The sequence below is a fragment of the Zychaea mexicana genome (assembly GCF_025766255.1).
Source record: "Zychaea mexicana strain RSA 1403 chromosome Unknown BDB00scaffold_58, whole genome shotgun sequence".
Classification (NCBI taxonomy): Eukaryota; Fungi; Mucoromycota; class Mucoromycetes; order Mucorales; family Lichtheimiaceae; genus Zychaea; species Zychaea mexicana.
In genome coordinates, this window is record NW_026516721.1 from 199626 (window position 1) to 225858 (window position 26233).

Below are 26233 nucleotides of genomic sequence, written 5' to 3' on the forward strand. Positions count from 1 at the left end.
TAATAAATTAGTGGTAAGCCACTTATTTCTCTATTATTCTTAATACAGTCAAGCTAGCTTGCGTCCAAGTATTCCTAGGCTAGAGGAGGGTTATGCTCACTACTGTTCCGCCACTATAAGTGTTGAATAAACATAATAGTGGAGATTAACACTAATGGTTGAAATTAACACTAATAGTTGAGAATCTTATAGTGTTTGAGAAATTATTTTTTTAATTAAAAAAATTAATTTCATTACTTATTATAATTACTTTAAAGTTATATTATTTATAGTTTTTTACATATTTATAATTTCACTAAAAGCATAATACTAGGGGTTACCCTCCAATCCTCAAATCCATAATTCCTCATATTTCCGATGCAATGTTAGAAAAAACATCCTATGCAGTTACCTCACGGGGTAATTCTAATAAAGAATACTATTATGTCACAATAGTGTCATGACACTAATGGTTCTCCTTATCACTAATAGTGTCATAAATATTTCTTTATATATTAATGGCTTATTCCATTCGCCACTATATATAAAGTTACTCTTTGATGAATAAATAACGACAATAAAATAAATAATAAATTATATTTAAGGAAAGCTGTTGTTATTTTAATTATCCCATGGAAGGCTTGCCTCCCTCTGCAACCTTCCATCTCTAAATCTCATTGTCAAGTTAGTTATCGTCCTTCGTCCTCAACTAAAGGAGGGAAATGCTCACTACCGTTGCGCTGATCATATTCATAATAATATTTTAGTTTTTGTTTTCTATCTTTTTATTTATCATGAATAATAACTAAATGGAATCCTTTTTTTTAAATGATAAAATTAGAAATAAAATTAAAATTTAAATTAAAATAATATATAAATTGAATTCTATTTTATATAAAAAGTTTCTATTAATTATATTTATTTATAACTATAAATAATTAATATATTCATTTAAAATATTAAATTATATACTTTCTAGTAAGTACAAAATAATCTTATATTTCATTATTCTTGATTATTCATCTTTCAGGGTTAAAAGCTTCCTTCGGGAGCTAACTTTATATATTATTCATATGAACAAGTATGTGTGTGTGTGTGTGACACACCACATCACACTAGGAGAATAAATAATATCTATAATTGTTGTTATAAATAACAACATTATGATATTTTATTATTCTGTCAAGCTAAGCTGCGTCCAGGTGTTCCTTGCTTAAAGGAGGGAAATGCTCACTACTGTTGCGCCACCTAGAGTGTTTTTTCTCAAACATAATAGTTGAGAGTAACCCCAAGGGTTGAGAATCTTATAGTGTTTGAGAAATTATTTTTTTAATTAAAAAAATTAATTTCATCACTTATTGTAAACACTTTAAAGTTATAATACCTATAGTTTTTTACCTATTTATTATTTCACTAAAATCATAACACTAAGGGTTACCCCCCTAGAGGGAGGAGCAACTTACTCCTGTAAATTAGAATCCTCGTTACTACTCCGGGGGGATTTTTAATCTATGAAGGATTTATCTGTTTATCTTTTAAAATTAAATCATTAAGATAATTATCAATCGAAGGATTAAATATTTATATGTTTCATCTTTTTTAATCATTAAGATTTCAAAAAGTTAAAATCAAAAAATAAAGATAAAAACATTTAAATAAAATGATATTTTAAAAAAAGCTACAAATTCAAAAAGTTAAATCTTTTTTTTTTATTTTAATTATAATTATATTTATAAAAGAAACATCATTTAAAAGAAATACTATTTTTAACATTATTTTTAAACTATAACCTTTACAAGTTCAATCATACAAAGGTTTAATCTACAGTTAAGGATTGCTCCACTATGTTTATATCATCAATCAGGTACTTAGTACACTAGACTGGGGTAGCGTTTATGAGTTCGTGTACCTAAATGCCCCTGTTGCTGTCGCTGCTATTGGTCCTGTAACCGATGATAGTACAAAATCATATCAGTTTCTTGTACAAATGAGAGAGGCACATCGGAAGATGCAAGACAAGTGGGTGCTGCCATCTAGTGTTTGTGTCGAAGATGAGATAGTTAATTATTGCAGTATACTGAACTTTGAGCAGTAAGCACTGTCGTATAAAAACATCATGATTATTTAGATATAATAGATGGCAAAAACTAACGAGACACATTTCAACTTCTATTAAATTTAACTTTTTTTTATATATTTATATTTAAAGTTAAGAATTTTTTTTAAATAATTGAATATATATATTTTTAACTGAACCTATAATTCTTATTTTAAATACTAGAGATTATATTATACTTAACTGTTTTATTATATTAAAAAGATGATTTAAAATTCAAATTTTAAAAATATATTTAAAAATTTAAATATAACATTTAAATACTAATTTTTTAATTATTATAACATGTTTCTCAACCGGGTTATAGCACTGGACATAGTTTCATTTTTGATACAGACAATAACTGCTGGGAAGGTGTATTTAGTAATGAAGATTTGAAGTTCATCAGAAATCACTCCCTCCCCAAATTGGCAACTGTTGAAGACAAAGACGTTATTGCATATATCTACTCATTTAAGGATATGGTATAGGTTTCTTTTTACTATGGCTTCCAATCACAGTGTTATATTGTTGTAAGCAGTGATAGTGCAAGCTCCTTTTGATGGAATTATTGGAGTCCTATTAGTAAGGCTTTACTTTCTTTGTGCTAATAATACTTATTTAAATCATCTAATTTTTTTAATTGATTCTATCCAAGTGATATTAAGATTTTAAGATATAAAATTAAATATATACATTATTTATTCTATATTAATGTTATTTATAATATTAAAATTATTAACCATCTCTTTTTCCACAAATTTATCATATGTTAACTAGCTATTATATCTATTACTATATCCTTTCTATTTTACAAAATATAGATACACTGCGCAGGAGTAGGCAAATAACACAGCTAAAAAGTGGGTTATTTGCTATACAGTTGTACCCCGGTTTTTGCAACCGAGGGTTTTCCGATTTTTTTTTGCAAAAAGTGAGGATTTGCAAGTAACGGGGTAAACAATACTGCTTTAAGTATACACTGGATAAGTCATCCTATTAACACTAGCCCATTGTTTATCTGTCAGATATGATGTACGATACGTTCTTTGGGAATATTCATACAGCTCTAGATGTTACTACTTGCATATATTAAAAACCGTTCTCTCATTGAAGCTGTCTAGTGGTTTGATAATTATTAGCTATTTTAAGCATGACAAAATCGTTCCACAAGTTCACATCCAAGCAAGAGGATCGAACGTACGACGAGCACTTGAGCGGGCGGTGGACCAAAGCGCTGATTCGCCTATTCCAGGGCCAACGTCGAAGGAAAAACAGGTTGCAATTGCAGGAGTTTTGAGCTTTTTGGATAATATCGATAACTACGACTTAAAGAAGTCTTTGCGTAGGATTCCAGAGAGTCTCAGGCAGCAATCAATCTCCCGACAATCATCCCTTGATGACTTCTTCGATATGTAGTTAAAAGCTCCTTTGAGCAAACATTTTATTTCTATATCTATATGTAGTGTGTTCCCTTTTTCTTATACAGTATCTTCACCATTTCTTTTGTGGATTCAATCCAATCAGTGCTATATATGTGTCCCGATTCTACTGGCTCAACTACCAAATAATAATTTTTATGTATTTCGACAATAAATACATCTAACCGCATCATTTTATTCCTCATGATCCGCAACAGATGCTTCTTTCAGTTGATATTGCAAAAATTGAAGCTGTTTTCACCCCGATAACATGCAAATCGTATAAACTCATTTGCAAGTTGCAAATTTGCGAAACTACTAAGTTTTTTTTGGATTTTTCAAAAAAAGTTGCAGATATACGAGGAATTGCAAAACCAGGGGTTGCAAAAACCGGGGTACAACTGTAATATTTTCAAAAATAACACAGCAAATAACCCAGTGGGTTATTCGACATCTGAAAGTGAGATTCTGGGGAATACCCTAGGTTATTCGCGTAATGCAAATAGGAGCAGCGTAACACCCCCCATGCCCCAATTCTTTATATGTGGACGATAGTACTATACATTACATTGCAGAACGATCTGGGTACTCCCTGTATCTATTTGATCAGCGACAATGAGCATCGATTTATATAGTGACGAAAAAAAAGGATGATGGTGAAAGCAACAAATAGAAACCGATTTGGTTTTTGGTTTTAGAATAGCAGCAATGAATAGCAAAAATAAATTTCATTATAGCAATAACAGATTTTATTTATATTATATGTATCTTTGATAGCAGCAGTAGCAATAATAACAGCTAATATCAAATCTAAGGCTAAAGCTATGGTATGGAGGGGACTAGTAGCAGCGGGTACGGATCCAATAAGAGGAGGAAGCTTGTGGATGTAAATGGCCTGTGCCAGAATGAAAGATGTAGATTCGAAGTGGATGTGGAATGGTAAAAGGGTACGAAGCATACCTGCAAGCTAAACACGGTGGTAAAGGGGCCTGCAAGAGCAATAAAAAGTAAGTATGACGATAATCCCATAAAGTATTTACACAGTCCAACACTCTCCAGTAGTGCTACTAACCTATATTGCGGCACACTATGAAATGCGGTATAAAGGCTAGCAGAGAAAAGGAACAAGCGGACATGAGTAGGTTGAAGAGGAAATGAAGAAAAAGAGAAAACAAATTGAATTGGAAAGTAGGCTTACTTTTCTACCTTCAGGACTTGTAACATACCGCTGCTCTTAACTAAAGCGCAAAGGAAAGAAAGAAACAGTTAAGTGAAGATGGAAAAGTGATCAAAAAGCAGCAGTTAGGAGGGGAGAAAGAAAAAGAAATACTTACTTTAGAAGAGACCATATAATTCTTGACTACAGAAGAGAAACGGAAAGAAAGAGAGAAAAAGAGGAACAACCACAGAGTCTACTTTTTATACCTGCCATCCGTGCTTATTACAATCTGATCAAACATGAACACTCATGCACACTACTGGGATATATAATCAATACATAACGCCGACTCAGTCCCACTTTTTATGCTTCTTACCCCCCCCATCCACCCAAAGGTCGTCGAGCACTTAGGTGAGCTGGATAGGCTTATTGCATTGTCGAAGAAGAGAAAAGCCAGAGATGATTTAGTGCCATACTGACGAGCTGTCAACGAATCAGTTGTTGTCAGCAGCAAAACGATGGATACGTTGCCCGGCTGGGCCAAATAAATTTCTCCTTTTCCTTCTCCTTTTTTTCACCATTCTACAACAGACTTTGGCTCCCAATCTTCTTTGCTTTTTTTCATATATTTCTTTTTTCATTTACATTGCTTTTCTACGTGGTGCCAGCGTAAACACAACAATCCTTTGACCCTTCTCGGTTTTGTTGGGACTGATATGCAACAATGGCGACCCTGCGCCAACAGGACATTAACAGCAACCTCTGCAAGGTCTGGGTGTTAAATAAACTGTTAAATTCAGCATAACGGGTTGCTAACAGCGACTGCTGCAGGTACCCTGAAGGAAAAGTATACAGTATACATGCAAAACATACAAGGAAACGACCTGTACAGGAGGATCGAGACGGAGCCTGAATGTCTGCGCTTGTATGGAAAGCACAATTTGTACTATAGTGCATCAATACAGTAACAAATTTTTATAAACTCGCTTCAAAACTCTCTAACACATCAAATCGTCGTCGTTGTATGTCTGTCATGTTGCATCTGAGACCTTTACAGTAGTTGCACATCGATACAAAGTTCGAAGTTCAAAAAGAAGTTCACCTGCGTCATACAGCTGTGTAATATCAATATTGTAAATAAGTGCTGCATGAAGCAGCAAGTATTCCATCCAAATGAAACTGGTATGGTGCATCCCATTTATAATCGCCAAAAAAAGTGAACTCTAATCAAAGATCAGTAAGTTAATGCTTTGCTTATTTGTTATTTAAATATCATTCTTTAGCATCTTTAGAATAGTTATTGAACTCGGGTTTACTTATTTTGTTTGTAGAAAAAAAAGTTATCAGCCGGCTGCTTTTGCTGGTTTTTGGCAGAGGTGGTATAAATTTGAAACACTGGACTTTATGCCGGATTCGAAGCCAGGATCGTTCTCAGCCAATAGAATTGTGTGCCGTATCAATGTCTTTGCTAGTAAAGTCAATAATACACAGGTATTTTTCTGTGACCAGCCCATGACTGTGCCAGAAAATTTGGCTGTGCATTTTGTGACCTAAGTGACCAGTAAAGCAGATAGTGTACATTGAGACATACAGCCGCAATATGTCTGGAGAAGAAACGGATAAAGAGGTCCACAAGTGCTCTTCCAAAAAAATAAGTCGCGTAGGCGCATAGGCATAGTAAGAGGGACGCGAAAAGGGGTGCACTCATCAGGGGGTGCACTCTAAAGTGTAACGCCTTTTCCTCATGTGTGAGGGTGCACCCTCTCAGCGGGGTGCACCTTCAATCCGCATTAATTTTTCCTTGTTTATATTGGCATGAAATGTAATATGCGCTAACAGGGCTGTACTTGTCTTGTAGTATATAACGTAGCTCGTATAATACATATATGCATATGTAAATATAAAGAGAGAGAGTAAAAAAAACAACGATATTAAAATGATGGATGTAAAATTAGTGTCTATCTGTAAATAATGGTGGTATGAGCTGATGGCAGTTCCCTTTCTGTTTCGAAGTCATCATCATCAAGTGGTGCTCTATCCTGGACATCAATCACCCAGGGGGTGCGCGAATTTTTACGTACTTCCATTTTCAGCGATTGCAGGTAAAGCAGTCGCTCTGGCAGGAAAACCGGTCTCTTTTTTCTGAGCGCGTTCCTTGACTACTTACACTCACTACTCATACAATCTCACTAACACCAACTTTTACGTACATCAACCTTTACGTACCTTAAAACATAGTGTGGGCTTTCTTGCCCTTCCGTGAAATTTAATTATATATACAAAATCTTCAAGGTAACAACAACAACTATGGTTCTTTTAGCGCTCAAGGTATGTAAAAATCATATACAGCAGGTACGTAAAATCGGAAGTATGTAACTCCAAAATGAGAAGTACGTAATTTTGTAGTACAAATATACAGCGCGAGAACTGATTTACTGTAAGGTGCGGACAGGGACAAGACAAGACAAGGACAGAAACACCGGACGAGAATGTGCTAGGTGCTTATAGCAAGAACAGGACAAGACAAGAAGGAAACCAGAAGGTAGGAGACCAGATGGTGAGGGAAGAAACAAGAACAAGGTATAGGGAGGAAACAAGATAACTGACTAATGTTTTATCATTCAAAGACTATGATATATATATAAATATATCTTTTACTATAGAATTTAATGATGTGAATAAATGGAAAGATTGGTATTAAGGTTGATAATTTGGATGATGATGGATGGATGGGGATTTAATATGTGTCATCAACGAGGTTGAGGATGATCACTTACTGGAGGTCGAGGAATGGTCATAACATTTATGTACTTCGGTGGCTAAGTACGTAAATTTTTGCATAAACAGTAAGGTGAAGTACGTAAAAATTCACAGTAGCCATTGCAGCTGCAACGGTTATACAGAGTCAAAGTAGGCTACATCAATGGTAGCTATTTGTATGATCTACTCAAACGAGGCACAAAAAAGACAAGAAGTACGTAAAATTCCTAATAGGAAGTACGTAAAATTTTATAGTACGAATATACAGCATCAGAACCGATATACGTATTTGAGTGGCTAAGTACGTAAAATCTTGGAGGCTAAGTACGTAAAAATCCAAAAAAGGAAGGTGAAGTACGTTTACAGTACCCATCACCCAGGTAACCTTCATATAGCAAGCAGCAAGTGGGTGTTTAATCTGTGCAAACGCTTTTTCTTTATCCTCGCTCGTTATGATTTCGTGCAAAATGGTGATGCCAGGTTTTGTAACAGGGGACGTTTTTGACATATCGATAAATTAGAAAGGTACACGGTGGTGCACTCTCAAATGTGCACCCTAATCGCTCGTTTCGGTGAAGTGGCTTATTTTGACTGGGTGCACCCCCAAATGGTGTGCACCCCTTTTCGTGACACCAAAATCCGGCAGTATGGAACCTCGAACGTAATCAACTTCAACAGGACGGCTCTTTATATTACGCCCAGGTTCCACGCAGAACGAATTCACGTGTAACGCTGATGGCTCTTTCAAGCACAAGCTTTTTTTTCTTGGGCATGCAGCCAAACCTCATTGTTTCGGTGGAAAACAGGTATATGTAGTTATACATCAATAAAGCCCGACTCTTTGGATGAGGTACTTCTCTTTACCATCGAGTTAAAAATGAGGTTGTATGCTGAAACAATGTAGGATTAATACTGGTTCTCCACACATTATATAGTTTCGACTTTCATCCTCACAGCATAGCGATGAGGACGAGGATGGCAACCCGACGCCCGACTTCCCCAGCCAAGAGGAAGAAGAAGAGCTGGATGAATTTGGCGAGTCATCATTGTGGGACCTTGAGACGAGTGATAATGATGAACAAAAGCCGAAGTCGAATCTTTCTTCAGATCATCATATGCATCGAAAAGGAAAATATCATTTAGTGGAAGAAACAGATGAAACATATGATGACGAAGAAATCGATCGTAATGAAGTGGCGTCGTTATATCCTTGAATTGTTGAAAACATTAATTTAACGAAAGAATGTCATGATTATTCTGAAGATTGCTTTGCAAAGACCAAGCCTTAAAAGCTTGATAACGTGGAATGTTGTTAAACAACTTCCCACGGGAACTCAGATTTGAGTGTATATTAATTTGTAACTTCGTCTAGTGAATAGACGCGTCAGTGATCTTGTACAATGATTTATTTACCTCAGATCTGTCCACAACCCGATTGGCACGGAATCATTCCTGAAATCAGTGACCATAGTACTGCAGACACCTCATTTTGGATCTCTTGCTACCGGAAAGGTAAGGGAGGGATACTCATTTGTCCTTAGACCTGTTTTTGCAGCAGTAACTTAACCACCCTCATTAGGTTACACCTCCATTCATAGTAATATAAACGTTGAGCGAGTGCACGGCGCACAAAAGCTAAAAATTCGCGGCGAAAACGAAGTTGATGTGGAGTATATAAACTCGGTAAAGCATAGTGAATGACAAGAGGGAAAGACGACACAAATGCAGCGGCAGAGTAACAAACATCATTCTTGGTATCAAAATGTTGATAGAGAACTTTAAAAGCATCATGTCCAAAAATCGGCGTTAAAGATGCTATCATCCATGCGCCCCGGAGAGAATGGAAATCGCCCCGAAGCAAGCCTGTCAGTTAGTGGGAGAGTTAACGTGTACCTGCTGATTATAATACCAGCACTGACATCCGGATATTTACATGTACCTGTAGATACTTGCAATTGATGCAACGTCCGATGGCCAACTGTACGCTTATTCTTCGGAACAGCATATTGTTGTGGCCGCGCTGGGAGACAATGAAACCCGGGTAAGAGTGAATTTTAGTTTGCATCAATTGCTTTTCTTTACATGTTTTCGTGCTGAGAACTCCCATTTGACACTCGTATTAAGCAGATGATAATGCAAGGGCATCTTGCGGATGTCACTGCAGTTCGCTTTTTTCCAAGCAATCAAGGTACTGAAAGCTAAAAGATCGAAAATGCTCAATACTAAAACATTAACGTATGTTTCTTTTTTTTTGCCTCGTACAAGTACTGTTGAGTGGTGCATCGGATTTTCGAGCCAAAATATGGTCCATACAGGATGGAAGTAATCCAGTAACGCTTACTGGTCATACAGCAGGTACGCTGTAGTTTTATTTTTAGTTTTCGCTGTGCGCTGTGTGTTAAGTATTTTTGCGTTGCATGTATCTGAATTAGGCATTACCGACTTGGCGATTGTATCTAGAGGAAAAAACGTATTAAGTATGTGTATTAAGGTATATAGTAGAGTGAGAGATCAGCCTAATAACTTCTTCTCTTACTTCATCACATATAGCGTCATCAAGAGACGGGACTATTCGTTTATGGCACTGTGGTAAAGTTATCATATAGAATATGTGGTTGAATAATGTAAACATACTGATATATGTTGTACTAGGAACTGGGTCTACGATATCGGTACTGGGTAATTACAACGTACCCGTGACAACAATGACGCTGGAATCGCTGCCAAGCAACTATAAACCTGCTGACCAAGCCCAACTAGGTGCGTTTTCTACCTAAGCAGTGAAAAGGTAGCGGCTGTTAGTTACATAAAAAATCATGACTAATTTCTACACTAGATGAGCGAGAATTCGAAACAGCCGATAAGATGATACTTGTGGGTCTAAATGATGGAAGTGTGAGAGGAATTCATCTCGGTACAAAACAGGAGGTAATAATGACATGTTGCTGAAACACTATTCTTTGCTCAACTCTGTGATTTTCATCGCCCATAGTTCTTTTCGATCCAGTCTGGCTATGACAAAGTGTCTGCACTCAAATATGATACGAAAAGTTCGATATTGCTTGTCGCAACCATGAACGGTTTAGTGCAGGCGTATGAGCTAGTCGACCCGAGCAAACCACGTCTTCAGTGGCAACGATCAGATCATGCAGTGACCGCACTTGTCATCCACCGCACTGCCGACGATGCCTTATTGGCATATGTGTCAAATGGTATGTTGTATCTGCACCAGGAAAATCAGTCATGTTATGCTTAGTAGTAACAAGAAGTTGTGTATCCTGTCTAGCGGACGGAAGCATATATTGCACGAATGATCTCATCAGTGTGATGAAAGACGATGGTGACCTCGCGTTATCCACCGAATACTCAGGAAACGAACTTGAACCGATTAATTCCATTGTGTTAGCGGCAACAGAATCAGATGACAAAACCCAGATATTATGTTGTAATCGCGAAGGATATATCAAGGTTTATTAACAGCAATACACAGAAATAAACTTCCTTTCTTATTAGTAACACATGCAAAAGAAAAAAATGAATGAATGAATGAATGAATCATGAGTTTATTTTTATCTGCGTCGAAATTGGAGTGCTGCTTTGCCCACCAATTTTTCACTTCGTTGCAAAATAGCAGATTTGCGCGGAAGACCTTTTCTATACAAGCTCTGACTGTCCTTTAAGCTTTTGAGTTCCTGATCAAGTGCTGGTGCTCGTGGGCGTTTGCTTAAGACTTTTACTGTGTATTCGCCTACTTGTCGCACACCAGCCTCTGTCCGCCGTTTCTTTCGCTGTTTATTTTCTGTTTGTTCTTCGTCCTGCATTTCGGCGGCTAATCGCTCCAGATCTTCGGCTCTTAAGTGGCCTTTTCTGGTTGCCTTTTCTTCCTCTGCTGCTGCCTGAACCAAAAGTTCTTCTGGCAGCAGTCCACCGTCGTCAATCTCTTCTTCTTGTCCTTCGCCATCATTGCCGTCAGTGTCCTCGTCAAGATCGCTCTGTTCCTGCTGCTTACGCTTTTGTTGGTGTTTCAAATCTCGCTTGCTTCCTTGCTTTTGTTCCTTTAATCGTTGCTCACGTTGACGTCTCCGTTCTTTTTCTTCTGCTGCTGCACTGTTTTTTTTTTATAGAAAACCAATTAGCTTTCAAAGGGATACATAAATAACCCCATATATAAAGTCAACGAGAATCTTTTGTACCGTGCTACTAAATCTTTTTTAGCTTTTTGAGACTGCAAGACGGATTCTTTGGCTGATGTTGCTGATATAGCCTCGGGAGCTTCATCGTCTGAATCCTCTTCTGGATCGTCAGTCACTTGTTCTACGATCGTCTGCTCCTCAGCGATGGCCAAAGCTTCGTCATTTGCAAAGGCATCGCCTTCTTCGTCAAATAAGATCTTTGGCATGTTAAAAAAAAAGTGTAGAGATCTTGAAAAAGCCTTTTTTTTTAAATTTGAAGTCCTACGGTAAGCATTTTGTTGTCAGACACTTATGCCAGATATCGACAGTATCAAATGCATAATATACAATCTACCCTGGTTGATGGTTCGCTGACTAAGGTCTCTTATGACAGTATGCCAACTTTTCTGCCGCATAGAACCTTTCTATATCTGTCACCAGCAGTTTACACTGCCTTGTGCAGAAGCTGCTACTAATGCTTCTGAGGGAAAATGCAAGTATTACGTCAGAGTAACTGAACAACTGATTTTCGAGTCAAGGTGTATACCAGGAGCACATCAATCGCTGGGACCATGGTACTTATAACAGGCATGTACATTAATAAGCACCAAGCCTTGCAAACGCCTCCTTAGCGTTGAAATGACCAAGTGTTCTTGCTATTGTACATAGTGCATATCACAAGTTTCCGAATTTTTGTAAGGGGGGGGGAGTTGAGCAGCTTCTCTTACCCAATGAAATAATACTATTGTTTTCTTGTTAACAGCAACATCACAAGATGAATGAAGATGACCAGCAACAGCAACAGCAGCAGCATGACATTGATCCGTTTTTAAAGCCTGGCGAACTTCGGCAGATTGTCAACAAACTGCCTAGCAGAATTAAGGTACACTATCTTCTTCAGTCTGCGAGTCTATTTTATTTTTCTTACCTTACTTAACTCTTATAAGCATCCACACAGCGACTATGACTATTCAGACGCTGCCAAGTTTGAGACAGAGATCGAAGAGTTCTTCAATTATTCCGAAGTAGAGAATGAACTCAAATCTTACCAACAAGAATACGAAACGAGTGTTGACTTTGGTATATACTGATCTGCTATCTTACAAATTAGTTCCCTTTCTTTCGGATTGGCAGGCTAACAATTACAAACTATTTATGTGGTTTTTTTAGATTGGTGTAAACTGGATGAAGACGAGCAACGACGACATATTGAGCGTATTCTCGATCGATTTGAACATTCCGTACGCGACGAGCGTGTAGCTGCAGCTAAACAATTACTTTGCATAGGACTCGGTAAGAAGGTTATCTTTCATAAAATTCTTGCGAACGCCACATGCCGAAAAAATCTTATACTGAATATTATCGGATCAAAAGGATATTGTCATGGCGATGATAATGAACCTCGAGATCGTGTAGACGTAGCTATAGCGAATACAATGTTAATAAACAGATGTGGCGCTTTGACCGCGGTATTTCAAGCTTTCAATCGTGGTTGCAAAAAGCATGATACATACAAGTACGGGAGATCGACAGAAAGAGAAGCTAGTTATGATGGTCAAAAACTGATGCCTTGGCTATGTTCTCTTGTTACGTATAGTTCTCAAAGCCCAGTAATGGAAGAGTTGAGCATAGTGAGCAATGAAATTGAGCTCTACATTTCAATCATGTACCTCATCCTCGAGGCAGTTCGGACGACAAAAGGATTTTCGGACGATCATGGTAAGACCATGATAAGATGTGGGAGAAGCAGAGGGCAAAGGGTTCAAGCACTCTATTGAACGAGCTATTATACATTAGGAATGCTGGATCCGAGTATCCTACGAAACATTTTCGAAGTGACATCCCAATTACGAGACAAGTATTTAAAGTCTTTCCCTGTCAAAAAGGTATCCTCATCGGCCTCTATCATCATCATTTGTTTGCATATGTTTTCCAGAAAAATTGGCGGCTAAAACACACTTTAGTTGGTTCTTTTATTATGGAAAGCAATTTTAGCGACGTTTGGTGGATTCGAGGAGCTTCAAAACACTAGAACAGCATCAAGGATCTGTCACGGACTGGAGCAGTTGAATGCAGGTGAGAACATTTAAATATCAGTTGATATGAACAATAACTAATGTTGACTACTGCGCTTCTTCTTTGCGATTAGATATCGTCTCCAAATGCACTCCACAAGACTTATATACGTTCCAAAACGAAGCAATCTTAAAGTATCCAAATTATGATCCGCCCGATATCCCACTACCTATTACATCTTCGCTTACTGTCAAGGCATCGCCCAGGCTTGTCAAAGCAATGGGAATATCTAACGCTACAGCTGACACAGAACTCCCTTACCAAACATTGTTCCCACCGAAATCATCTGGAAACAACACCAACAGCACACTTAAAAAACAGCAACAACAAAATTTGGCGTCCCTTGTATGGCCCACTCCGCAGTCAGAATCATTTGTGTTGCCGTTGGATGGACACTCTCCAGGTGTGCCCCAAAGTACCGTAGAAGCTGGAAATTTGTTCTTGAAAAACATGCACTTGTCAGTGGCAAATCAGCAGATCATTCACGAAAGAGAAAAATCTATCCATAAATGGGAGCACAAAAAAGAAGGCTTAAAGGAACTCAGTGATATTTTATCCAAAAATCAAGACAATCAGGGTATTACAGAAGCGATGAGAAAGCGGTTTGAAGCACTGGAGCAAGTTTATGTAAGTTTTCGCATTTTTAATCTGCGGGTTTGGGTTATGCTATAGTCTAATTCGTTTTTTATCTTGTATACATTTCCAGGCCAGTTTAGTTCCTGAACTACAGAATATTGTGATTGTGCTCTTGAAGTTGTTGCTGTCGACAGTCACTAGTGGAACCAATGGTGTTAATTCTAAACAGCAGCAGCTGGCAAACCCGAATTCAGCAAAAGCAACAAACGGTGTAAAAATTGACCTAGAGGACGCTGATGCGAACCGAAATCGTGAGGTCTTATCAAAAGCAATATCAGCTATTTTATTGCTGCTCCTCAAATGGACTAAAGTATCACGTATGTCTTTTTTCAACACTCTCTTATAATATCTTTAGCACTTCGGATTAACCTTTTAAATTTGATGTTTTAGATGTGTTAAAGTTCGAATATATATCACAGCTTTTGGTGGACTCTGGCTGTCTTTTGCTAATTCTAAAAATATTGGGTCTCCAAGAGATAACAACTATTGTCTCCGCAGAAACCGAAATTAATGGCCACAGGTAGCTAAACGAAGAAGCTATTTGATATATCCAAAAATACATAAATAGCCATAACCTGTTTTTTTATTTCTAGTCTATTCCGACGAAATCAACAACAGAACTTGGAATCCTCAGCGGACACTGATGCACCACCTGTGCCCGGACGTACATATACAAACTGTCGTAATATGTTCTGGACGATCAACTTTTTACGTATTCTTCAAATGCTCACTAAAAGAAAAACAAACCGTGTCATGTTATTGGTTCAGTACAAGTCATCGGTAAAGAAAATAACGTAATGGATTTAGTTGTGCATGTTGGACAAAACGCAATACTAAGTACATGTTGTAGGCGATATTGAAACGTGTTCTTAAAGTATCTCATCCTATGATGGAACTCTATGCACTCAAGGTTTTGAAAAGCCAGGTCCCATACCTCGGTCGCAAGTGGAGATCATGTAGGTTCTAGCTTCTAGTTAGAATATGATGTACACGAAAATGGTATCCTTTATATTGACTGGACAATCACATTTAGTGAACATGAAAATTATTTCTGCTATTTACCTACGATGCTATACGGCTCTGCGTGACGACTGGATATCAAAGTCTGACACTGAAGTTGATCTAGAAGACGGCATGGTAAATCATAACTTAGTTGCGTGTTTGTATACAGACTACTAACTAGATATGTATGCTTTTAATTCCAGGTACAAGAAACCAATTTACGGATGCTCATTCGAATATACCACGGACAGCGTTATATACCCGCATTGCTACCACAGCAAGATGAGCCAAGTGGTTTAGACAATTTGACCAACTCTTCACATGATTCCACCACATCTTTGCTGGACAAGTCTCTCCTCGATGATATTGGTACAGAAGACATGGATATTAGCTTGGATGCAGAGTTTACCGAAAACTACGAGGAGTGGTTAGAGAGCAATGTTTATAGTTCCGAAGACGACGATGGCAATGAAGACTGTCCCAGAAACCTACAGGAGGATGCCGTTACGCCGGGAACGCCATTACCATCATCACCTATAATTGCTCATGCCGATGTAGCACCTCCAACTCACATTATCGGCACTTTTTATAAACAAGGCTTAGAGGAGGCTTTCTCTGCAGAGCAATTAATTACGTTGCCCGGATACGATAGTTCTGATGATGATGATGCCCTAGATCCTATGCAAAAGCTGACTCACCGGCTGTTGGCGGCCGAACAACGGGCAATCCAGCGATATACGAATTTATCATTGGAAGACACAAACTGTACGCCGGATCCCACGTAATATAGAAGCAGTTGATTGACATCACTATTATAATGGCTATTATTTATAGCAAGCATGCTTTCCTATAATTATGAATACTTTGCTCGATGATGTATGTATGTATTGTGTGTGTCTATGTGATACTCTTAGCCTCATATCCATATGGAGTGTTTAAAACTGCATTGATCAAGTTCCGCACACTTACCATTTCTGGTAAACGCTAGTTAACTCGAGAAAGTAAAAAGAAATAGAAAGGGAGAGGTTCGACGCGAACCATAAACGTTTCACATGTCTCTCATTGACGATTTCAACGAATCTACGGAAGCCAATTATTTGCCTGCGTCAGCTTCCTATGGCGATGGCCATCTTACACAAAATGGTTATGGGGCCGGTTTTGATACTGCGGACAATGTCAGGGTAAGTCTACTAAATTAGAAGCGAACTTTATTATATAACAACCATAACATTCGGAATTAACATCTGCATTGTGTGTGGGCGGCAAGCTTGAAACAGGCTATGTGTCCATTTCTTCCGGCTTCGGTCAAACAGAACTCCCTATCTTCGCCTTAAACTATGTACAATTCCAGTTACCGGCACGGCTGGTAGATATGGTGGTGTCGAACGATATACTTATTATGGCTGTGGAGACGGCACGTATTTTGCGGATTAATCTGGAACGGCCCTTGGAGGTTGAAGGTAGAAAGAGAGGGTGCTTTTTTCGATTCTTGGCTTATTTTGGAGAAACACAACCACTTTGTCTACTTAATACGTGTGAATGGTGTTTGTTAACAAGATATAATGTTTTGCATATAGAAATTGAGATAACACGGAAACCAGGTGATGGAAAGATAGTGAAGATGTTCTTTGACCCGACCGGCCGGCATTTAATCATCACAACGGATCACGGAGAGAATTTCTATCTGTACGAGAAATGGAGACGTGCGAAACAGTTGTCAAAGCTCAAGGTAAATTGATCACAAGCATGTATGTTAAGCTGAAATGTTGCTAGTAGATTGCTCATCTCTTTTGAAAATTCTAGGGGGTCACGATATCATCCATCGCCTGGAACAAGCAGGCAACATTGACAGACCCTTCGACCCGCGAGATTCTAATTGGTACGCGTAATGGCTTGATTTACGAGACGTGTCTGGAGCCTACCGACGAGTTTTTTCGCAAAGAGGAGAAATATTTCAAACAGGTGTACTCTATCCACGAAAGTACCATGCCCATCACTGGTCTTCATTTTGAACAGTTTCCTGTCAACAATCGCAAATATTTTGCCATGGCAACGACCCCGACCAGAATATATCAATTTGTTGGACACATTGGACCATCTAGCGCTGGTACCTCACGGGGATCACCTAGTTTTGTCGAATCGGATGATCGCGGTGAACGAGCAATGTTTGAAAGCATGTTCTCAAAATACGACGTCAACCCTGGTAAATATGAAGAATATGTCTGATTGATACGATTGTATTTTTGCTAATTGTGCTTATTGTGCTCCTCCGAATAGGTTTCCAAGAATTACCTGGGGAACTCTCGTATAGCGAGCTCCATTTCTTTAGCCGATTCCATGACCTGCAACAACAGGGCGTTGCCCAGACGTTTGCTTGGCTAACAGGTGTGTGTAGAGCTGATATCCCAATGCACATGTGCTTACGCTTTACTGACTCGTCATCTATAGGACCTGGTATCTATCACGGCGATCTCGTTTTCGGATCGCAAAATGTCGGCGATAGTGTCATAGACAATGTGCAACTTTTACAGTAAGTGGATCGAAGGATAAAGTGTGTATCGTAGAGAATATGTCTGCTTATTCACTCGAAAATCTAATCAAATTCTAGATATCCTGCTACGCCATCCGAAGATGAATCGAGTAGATTCGTAACTGAGATCCCAATATCGGTTGCAATTACGGAATTCCATTTTATTCTGCTGTACAAGGACCGAATCAGGGCAGTTTGTCAATTAAACGATCAAATTATCTACGAAGAAATGATCCCGACGGTAAATACTGATAACAGTAATAGCGGCATATCTGGAAAAGAGGAAACTAAAGAGTACGCTTGTATTTCTCAGTCTCAAAACGAAGAAGTCGTTGGTATGGCAGTCGATGATATCAAAAAGACATTTTGGATCTACACTACTTTTTCGATATACGAACTCGGAGTCGAGAACGAGGAACGTGACGTCTGGAAACTATATCTTGAAAAAACGCAGTATGATATGGCTCTCCAATACTGCAAGGATCCTGCACAAAAGGATAAGGTGTATACGGCTCAAGCAAAAGATTATTTTGGGCAACGGCGCTATCAGATGAGCGCAAAATACTTTGCTGAAAGTGCGGTTGCATTCGAAGAAGTAACTCTGAAGTTTGTCGAAAAAAATGAACGTGATGCGCTCAGAATATATCTCGTCAAGAAACTAGAACGATTCCGGAAAAAGGTATATGATCTTTTTTCCCGCTGTTATTTGACCTGTATTTTATTAAACATCCTCCTACTTCTTACAGGACCGAACGCAAAAGACTATTTTAGCAACATGGCTCGTCGAAATCTATCTTTCGAAGCTCAATGACCTGGAAGATATGGCATCCTCTGCTCATTGTACATCGGTTACTAATGGCAACGGAGAAGTTGAAACGCCAGCCAACAGCTCGGCGGCATATTACGAAGAACAACTCTCTGAAATTAAGAGCGAATTTAAGGACTTTTTGGAGACATACAGCAATGTTTTGCACAAGACCACTACATACAAGTTGATTTCAAGTCACGGGCGCAGCAATGAGCTTTTGTACTATGCATCTCTGATAGGTGACTGTGATCGCGTTATCAGTCACTGGATTGTTCAAAGAGAATGGCAAAAAGCACTTGATGTCCTCACACGACAGGTAGAATCGTTATTGCTCCTGGAAATATGATTATCAATTAGGCAAAAATGAAAATCTTAACCCTATTATCATTCTATAACTAGGTGGCAGCCGAGACCTTTTACAAATTCTCACCGGTGCTGATGGAAAACGCGCCTCGTGAGACTGTCGATGTATGGATGCGTCAGCCAAATTTGAACCCACGTCAGCTTATACCCTCCCTTCTGCGCTATGACCACTCAAGAATATCCAAAAAAGTTACTCAGGTAATACACCGTATGGTTTCCATTTATACTAGACAAGGTCTCTAATTTGCACTGTGTAGAACCAAGCAATCCGCTACCTCTCGCACGTAGTCTCCACACTTGGAAACACGGATCCTGCCGTTCATAACCTATTACTTACATTGTATGCTACTCAACCAACTGAAGATGAAACTGCGTTGCTGACGTTTTTGAAGAATGAGGTAAATTTCAATTCGACAACGATACTTATCAGAAGAATACCCCTTAACAATCATTCTAATTATGTTTATAGGGTCGTGAAATGCATTATAATCTTGGTTATGCACTGCGTCTTTGCAGCCAAAATGGCCGTACTCAGAGCTGTGTACATATCTATAGTCAAATGGGACTATATGAAGAGGCTGTTCAGCTTGCTTTGAAGGTATAACAAGACCGAAGCGGAACTAAAATGGATGGTTTTGTAGGTACTAACTATGTATGTGAACGGTCAGCACCACGATTTAGAACTTGCACGCATCAATGCAGATAAGCCTGAAGACAATGATGCTCTTCGAAAGAAGCTTTGGTTGAACATTGCGAAACATGTAGTTCAAGAAAACAAAGATATCAAAACGTAAGGTTCCATACCAGCAGAAAGATATATTTTTCTTAATAACAGGAAAATTGTTTTATTTTTCCGTTCTTTAAACAGTGCTATGGAGTTTCTGCAACAGAGCGATTTGCTTAAGATTGAAGATATCCTTCCGTTTTTCCCTGACTTCGTGCTGATTGACGATTTCAAGGTAGGCAGTATCAATATGATTTTCGATATAACTCTTGACTGACTTCAAACGATACATAATTAAAGGACGAGATTTGCCAAGCTCTTGAAGATTACAACATTCATATCGAAGAGCTGAAAGCAGAGATGGATGAGGCTACTAAGAGCGCAGAGAGCATTCGCTTGGATATCCGAGAACTTAAGTCAAGGTATGGCTAACGTAGACTAATCACTTTAAGGGAAAACTGCTCGTCTCACCGCCATTTTCATTTAGATTCGCATTAATTAATGCGGTGGAGAAATGTTATATATGCAACTATCCTCTCTTGACACGTCAGTTTTACATTTTCCCATGCCAGCATGCATTTCACGCCGACTGTCTTATTGATGAGGTATGTGTTTGTTGCTTTATACAACTAAACCGCTCAACAGCAAGCTAAACTGGCTTGCATATGTTGCAGACCACAAAGTACCTGTCGACGAGACAAATCCGTCGACTTGCGGACTTGCAGGAACAGCTTTCACGAGAACTGAGCAGCGCACGCAAAACGACACCAACAAGCATGGGAACAACTGCAAAGCTCATGAGTGCAGCTGCTGGTAATATTAAAGGAGTCATATTTCCTGGGGATGCTCCAGCGCTTGATGGGGCACAGAATGACCCACGTTTGCTGGCTGGGCACGCCGAGCAGTTGAAGGACGAGTTGGATGAAATTGTTGCCAGTGAATGTGCTTTATGTGGAGATATCATGATCAAATCGATCGATCAGCCTTTCATCGCTGATGATGATGCTGACGTTGTAGCTTCTTGGACAGTATAATATATATTTTATCATTTATTAAACGCGCAATGTTAATTTGTGTAATGAGTGGGGGGTGGGAAAGGGTAAAGAGAGGATATTGAATACGATAAGTTATACAAAGGTTTGGGGGATTGGTTGCGCACTCAGAATTCCCATTTATGAAGGTTTTCGTCCATGAAAAAATCAACCATGCTCTTGACCTTCGTACCACCTGGTGTCTTTGGTCGTGTTTCTTTAATTTTAAGTGCTGCTTCGGGGGAAAGACTCTTTCTGTGTTGGTTTGATGCATTCGCTGGTCGTGTATGTCCAAGCGATTCAAAGCGAAGCCGAAGTGAGTCGACTTCAGGTGTTTCTGGACGGGGTAACGAGGATACGCTGTTTGGTGAAAGCGATGCTCTGAGTGCAGAGTGCTCAGTAGCGGGTATAGTCGAAGTAGTGTGATTTGTAGCAGCAGCAACTTCAGCATCGTGATCACTTTCCGCATCATCGGCATCTTGCTCACTTGGAGCGTGGGTTGATTCGGAAGGTTGCGATTCACCGAATAACAGCGATTCATTCGATGTCGGTTTCGTTATATCCGTTATACCTGGCTGTAGAAGGTCGCTTGAAGCATCATCCTCATTGATATTTCCCATCGTTGCCAATGTTTCTTGCTCTTCCGACAGCGCAGAAGTAGAAGCTGAGCTGGATTTGCCGCCCAGGGTGGGTGAAGTAACGGTATTGTCAACAGTATCGCTTGCTGTAGTGCTTGTTGTTGCAAGGGTATCATCATTATCATTACTTTTGTTCGACGTTTTCAACACCGTTCGACGAGTAGCCTATAATACAGTTACATATAGTTTACTTGAATTGTTAGGAACATGCCTGTATTGTCACCGATGTGAACGCAAGAATTTTACCGAGGTATTCTTAGGTTTCTGTGCTTTCATTGCTGTCGCAGTGTTATTATCTTCTCTACGTGACCGTGGAATACTAGCTTTGTTGATTTCTCTGGCTGTTTTTTGAGTTAGTTTAGGCTGAGGCTTGCCTCTGGAGGCCGTAGTATGCCTTTGAGTAACACGTGTTTGTTGGGATGGTGTACGTCTTTCCTCTGCAGTCTTGTTAGCTGTCATCGCTGAAGTTGCTTTTCGGGCTGTAGCAGTCGGAAGCTTTGAACCTGTTGCAGCAACAGTATTCTTCTGCTTGTTGGCCAGTTTGCGTATCCATGTAATATCTTGCTCAGCAACAGCTTGCGAAGGACTACCGTAAAGATACTTTCTCTTTGCTCTGTAAAATAGCAATAATGAGTATACGGAGGTTCTTTAATGCTTATAAAGGTATACAACAGACGTAATACATACGCATCATGCTCGTTGATAATATCCAGCCAACGTGCAGCAACATCTTGAGCTTCGAGCACCAATCCTTGTGCAGGTTTACTACAAAGGTTTGGGCAGGCCTGTGTAAGTAAATAGAACGCCTGAACAGATATGTACCTCAGTCAAACAAACATACCTTCCCAGGCACGCTCTTAAATCAGCATTTCTGGCCGTGAGTTCTTTAGCATCAGCAACTGTAAGCGCAATTTGTTTCTCAAAAGTAATGCTGATTTCAGCATCGTTGAGCAGATTCATCAACTCATTCTTCCCACCACGAATCACGGCGAATGTGCGCTGTGTTTGACTGGTATCCGTCATCTTTGAACAGATGAGTTATCCACAACTATTTTCGAGACCAATTAGATGATTTTCTAGTGGATTATCGATCAGGAGAATTCTGTCTCACCTTAATGTCGGGTACACAGTTAAAAGAGATGGTGTGTTGCTGCGCAATGGCAACCCAAACTACCAAAACGTCGTGTGTCACGAAGAGTGTGTGGGTGAGGGCTCGAAACCGCTGAGTGCCAATTGGAAACGCGAGGGCGTTTGACATTTGCCCAAATGTGAATGGTATATATCTTAAATGGCTGCACTTAACAATTGTTTATTAATATCCCTCACTTATTCCTCGTCACAGACCAGTTCTCTTTTCTTTATGATGAATTTTTTTTTGAAGGTGGCATCTAGAAAAAAAGCTATATCATACGCTATCACCAATGCATAAGCGTTTCCCTAATTGTATCCTTCTTACGCCCGCTCTCCTTTCTCCCTCGATTACTAACCCACTAAACTGACTGCTGTTCCTATCGCAGCTAAAAGAAAATGCAGTGCCTCCTCAAGAGAGCATTTAAACTAATTGAAATGCATACAGGTATCAAGGAGATGATCAAAGAAGAAGGTATTGCGGATGTATTATTGAATGAGGTCCGTAATTAGTGGTGGCAAATAGGACCTTGTAATTTTCGTAATGTTCCGGATAAACTCTTTAAAGATCCTTATCCTATCCGAGATTGAGTATACTTGTTCTTCCAGGCTTGATACGCCAATTCACAGTGTTGTATAAGTTTCTCAGCGTCCATAGGATCGTAATCTGAAATTGGTTCGGCTTCAGCATAAGAAACGCCGCGCCAGCTTGTAAGCGATGTGTATCTGCAAAGGTAGTTCAGAGTTTTTAGTGGCTGTAAAGCAACAAAAGCATGCGCGACAGCCCCTCGATATCCTGTGATATTCTGTGAAGTAACACCAGCAAATCGAAACTATATACATTCCAAGTTAGTAACGCGTAATGCTAGTAATACGCATTTAAGATATGCGCGCTCTTCCATAATGCACTCACAGCATAGTGAATTAATGTTCGAAGTTTGGTTATCCAAATTGGCAGGTTACCAATCGAGCTTGCTACTACTCCAGGACTCGTTGAAAAAGATGTGATATTTTGCTTTTCGTTATCATATCTTGTGTTGCTTCCGATAGCTACCAAATCACAGGCCCACTTTGAAGACTCGTACGGCATTAAGCTACAATACGAGCAAATCAATACACATAAAATGCATAAGATCAACGTCTAGCAGGAATAAAAGGAGACATACCTTCTAATTCCTTGCCAATCTTCTATGTCGAACACTGATTTCTCTGCTGTCAATGAACTTGTCCAAATTACACGACCTTCGCCGCTAATATGTAGCAGAGATTCGAGCTCTCTTGCCTAAATCAAATCTAATTTGGTAAGCGATACTCGCAATTCATCGAAAAGAAAATACTGGTGAAGACTTCATGATAGTACCATGATGTAGTGGCCAAATACGTTTGCTGCAAAAACGTTCCCCATCCCATCAGCGTTGATTTCTCCTACAATCTGTACTGTAGCATCAGATCTCTCCATAAACCCAACAGGGCTGGCAAGGAACTGCCATACGACTTGACTCCAGTTGATACCGCTGGTGCTTAGAATACCAGCATTACAAAATATATAATCAATATGCGAGTAACTGTGGTACGATTGTCAAATTAACATATGCGTTAGACCTATGATGCTGGCACGACTTTCGGTATAGATACTGCATAGAGTAATAGACATCACAAACCTGTCTTTTACAGCTTTGCAAAAATCAAAAACAGAGATCGTACTACCAACGTCCACGAGCTTGATATCGATATTGGCTTCAGGGAATTCAGCGAGAAGAGATTTCCGGGCATTACTTGCACGAGTATGATTGCGACAAGCCATCACAATTGAAATGTGTTTGTCTTCCTGTAATAGCCGTTGGATAATGCCGAAGCCGACGCCAGCATTGGCACCAGTAATAATAGCGACCTTAGAATGCTCTTTCATTGTCATCTTTGAATCTTCCAATAAAAAAAAAGGGGTGGGGTGTCACAGCACATGAAGAATTTAAATCTCGGAAATCGAATTCTGCGAGGTCAGCACACTCTTTCCTTTTTTTACGCTTCGACTGACATGGCACCTGCAAGACAACAAGTAAGGGATCACATAGTCATCTACTTTAGATTGAACGCTAATTTGTCATAGGTTGATAAAGCCACTCTTGATGAATACTTGAAAGAAAGAAGACCTGAAGGAGGAACCTATAATATCTGGCATAATCGATGGAAGGGCCTGGAGAGAGATTGGAGTAAAAAAGGGTAAGCACGCACACGTACCCATCTACGCAGTCTACGCGAAGATCTATATCGCTCAAACGGCTTTTTAATATTGTTTTCTACAGTGTACGTGCGAAGTTTAAGTGCGATGTTGCTCGTGACTCAGGTGACACTGTTGGTACAAACAATCGCAACGCGTACTTTTGCCTTTTTTTCGCCAAAGGCATGTGTGCTCAAGGTGCTCAGTGTTCCATGTTGCATCGAATCCCAAATGAAAGTGACGAGGTTGAGACGACAATTGACTGTTTTGGACGCGATAAATTTATGTAAGCTTGTTGGGGCTGAGAGATGAAAAAGAGCAGTGCATAAGCGATCTGTGCGTATCCCCGTGTGTATTGATATTTCGGTTCCTCGTTCAAGGGAATTTCGACAAGATATGGGTGGTGTTGGCTCGTTTAATACACAAAACAAGACACTTTATGTCGGCCGGATTGCGTCGACCGGGAACATGCGTGATGTTGTAATAAAACATTTTGCCCCGTTTGGTGAATTGGAGAGAGGTACTACTTTTATATTTGATACACACGTCTGGTATGTTTTGATGTGCATACTCACCGGTCCATTATATAACTATTATAGTTAAGCTGTTACGGCACAGAGGTGTAGCTTTCGTCGCGTATAAATCCAGAAACAATGCAGAATTCGCAAGAGAGGCAATGATGAACCAAGGGTTAGATAATAACGAAATTATCAATGTGCGGTAGGCAAACAATATTCTGTTTGAATCTTACTACGTGAATTAAAGGAGATAGTTGGTTACTAATTGTACATTGTTCCAGATGGGCAACTGCAGAGCAATCTACGATGAAGGGAGATGAAGAGAGAGGTGCAGCCGGAAAAGACCAACAAGGATTTGATCCTAGACAATTCTACGAGCGACAAAACGCAGAATCAGAATTGCCTGCTGAATACACCCAAATCAAACGAGAGGTTGACGAAGACGGTTTTAGAGAAATGGAATTGAAGGCCAAGCGTCAAAGAATCGAGCAACAAACCCATGATTATTATGCCGATGCATCGTCAGCACAGGCGATATATGGTTACACACAGCAGACACAGCAACCACCGCAGCAGTCTAACCCCAAGTCTGCTGGCATCATTCCCCAGAACGTATTAAGCTCACTCAAAACGTTAAAAAGCCCAAAATCCGATGCTGCTGCACCGTCAGCATCACCGTCATCCGCAGCACAACAGTCATCGTCAAGTCAGCAACAAGCAGTCAACCCGGGAGGTCTGGGCAATCTTGCATCCTATGGAAGTGATAGCGAAGACGAAGACTACTAGATAAATAAACTCTTTATGCCGATGTTTGCAAAAGTGCACGACTAATAAGATTAATTGGGGATGGACCTCATGATGTAACACGCTGGAACATGTGGTCCATACATAATAAACGATATGACACGGATGTTCAGTGAAGCAGATGCATATGTATCATCGTTGTTCTTTCGTATGAATCTTGATTGAGTTTTT

General features: G+C 39.4%; 7 protein-coding genes across 7 annotated transcripts; 4 read left to right on the forward strand and 3 right to left on the reverse strand.

The window, feature by feature from the left end:
- Positions 1 to 8701: 8701 nt before the first annotated feature.
- BDB00DRAFT_833067 (WD40-repeat-containing domain protein) lies at positions 8702 to 10921 on the forward strand. The gene is made up of 12 exons (XM_053124248.1): positions 8702 to 8926; positions 8994 to 9097; positions 9187 to 9279; positions 9360 to 9455; positions 9539 to 9602; positions 9680 to 9769; positions 9847 to 9891; positions 9965 to 10003; positions 10067 to 10174; positions 10251 to 10342; positions 10407 to 10626; positions 10701 to 10921. Exons 1-12 carry the CDS (start codon positions 8815 to 8817, stop codon positions 10889 to 10891), a joined length of 1254 nt encoding a protein of 417 aa, XP_052977717.1. The 5' UTR covers positions 8702 to 8814; the 3' UTR covers positions 10892 to 10921.
- On the reverse strand, positions 10922 to 11866 carry BDB00DRAFT_833069 (uncharacterized protein). The gene is made up of 2 exons (XM_053124249.1): positions 11608 to 11866; positions 10922 to 11521 (listed from the first exon to the last, which is right to left on the reverse strand). Exons 1-2 carry the CDS (start codon positions 11811 to 11813, stop codon positions 10984 to 10986), a joined length of 744 nt encoding a protein of 247 aa, XP_052977718.1. The 5' UTR covers positions 11814 to 11866; the 3' UTR covers positions 10922 to 10983.
- Positions 11867 to 11980: 114 nt separating this feature from the next.
- On the forward strand, positions 11981 to 16260 carry BDB00DRAFT_833075 (uncharacterized protein). Its single transcript, XM_053124250.1, has 14 exons — positions 11981 to 12469; positions 12534 to 12666; positions 12757 to 12879; positions 12961 to 13102; positions 13184 to 13305; positions 13384 to 13472; positions 13551 to 13662; positions 13736 to 14289; positions 14369 to 14615; positions 14689 to 14818; positions 14892 to 15078; positions 15149 to 15254; positions 15332 to 15435; positions 15504 to 16260. The coding sequence occupies exons 1-14, from the start codon at positions 12362 to 12364 to the stop codon at positions 16083 to 16085; spliced, it is 2739 nt and encodes a 912-aa protein (XP_052977719.1). The 5' UTR covers positions 11981 to 12361; the 3' UTR covers positions 16086 to 16260.
- Positions 16261 to 16352: 92 nt separating this feature from the next.
- Positions 16353 to 20002, forward strand: BDB00DRAFT_767045 (Pep3/Vps18/deep orange family-domain-containing protein; the record flags this gene model as incomplete). The annotated part of the gene is made up of 14 exons (XM_053119638.1): positions 16353 to 16481; positions 16568 to 16760; positions 16878 to 17029; positions 17104 to 17503; positions 17578 to 17685; positions 17749 to 17830; positions 17909 to 18071; positions 18144 to 18509; positions 18577 to 18954; positions 19038 to 19100; positions 19259 to 19399; positions 19471 to 19599; positions 19670 to 19791; positions 19870 to 20002. The coding sequence occupies 14 exons, from the start codon at positions 16353 to 16355 to the stop codon at positions 20000 to 20002; spliced, it is 2559 nt and encodes an 852-aa protein (XP_052977720.1).
- Positions 20003 to 20753: 751 nt separating this feature from the next.
- On the reverse strand, positions 20754 to 22657 carry BDB00DRAFT_833092 (uncharacterized protein). The gene is made up of 5 exons (XM_053124251.1): positions 22506 to 22657; positions 22236 to 22442; positions 22082 to 22159; positions 21641 to 22007; positions 20754 to 21559 (listed from the first exon to the last, which is right to left on the reverse strand). The coding sequence occupies exons 2-5, from the start codon at positions 22415 to 22417 to the stop codon at positions 20885 to 20887; spliced, it is 1302 nt and encodes a 433-aa protein (XP_052977721.1). The 5' UTR covers positions 22418 to 22442; positions 22506 to 22657; the 3' UTR covers positions 20754 to 20884.
- Positions 22658 to 22715: 58 nt separating this feature from the next.
- Positions 22716 to 24537, reverse strand: BDB00DRAFT_833093 (uncharacterized protein). Its single transcript, XM_053124252.1, has 6 exons — positions 24478 to 24537; positions 24184 to 24445; positions 23883 to 24087; positions 23689 to 23804; positions 23436 to 23616; positions 22716 to 23355 (listed from the first exon to the last, which is right to left on the reverse strand). Exons 1-6 carry the CDS (start codon positions 24482 to 24484, stop codon positions 23095 to 23097), a joined length of 1032 nt encoding a protein of 343 aa, XP_052977722.1. The 5' UTR covers positions 24485 to 24537; the 3' UTR covers positions 22716 to 23094.
- BDB00DRAFT_959678 (uncharacterized protein) lies at positions 24525 to 26228 on the forward strand. Its single transcript, XM_053129699.1, has 6 exons — positions 24525 to 24578; positions 24630 to 24742; positions 24826 to 25026; positions 25121 to 25260; positions 25340 to 25460; positions 25540 to 26228. Exons 1-6 carry the CDS (start codon positions 24558 to 24560, stop codon positions 26042 to 26044), a joined length of 1101 nt encoding a protein of 366 aa, XP_052977723.1. The 5' UTR covers positions 24525 to 24557; the 3' UTR covers positions 26045 to 26228.
- Positions 26229 to 26233: the final 5 nt, after the last annotated feature.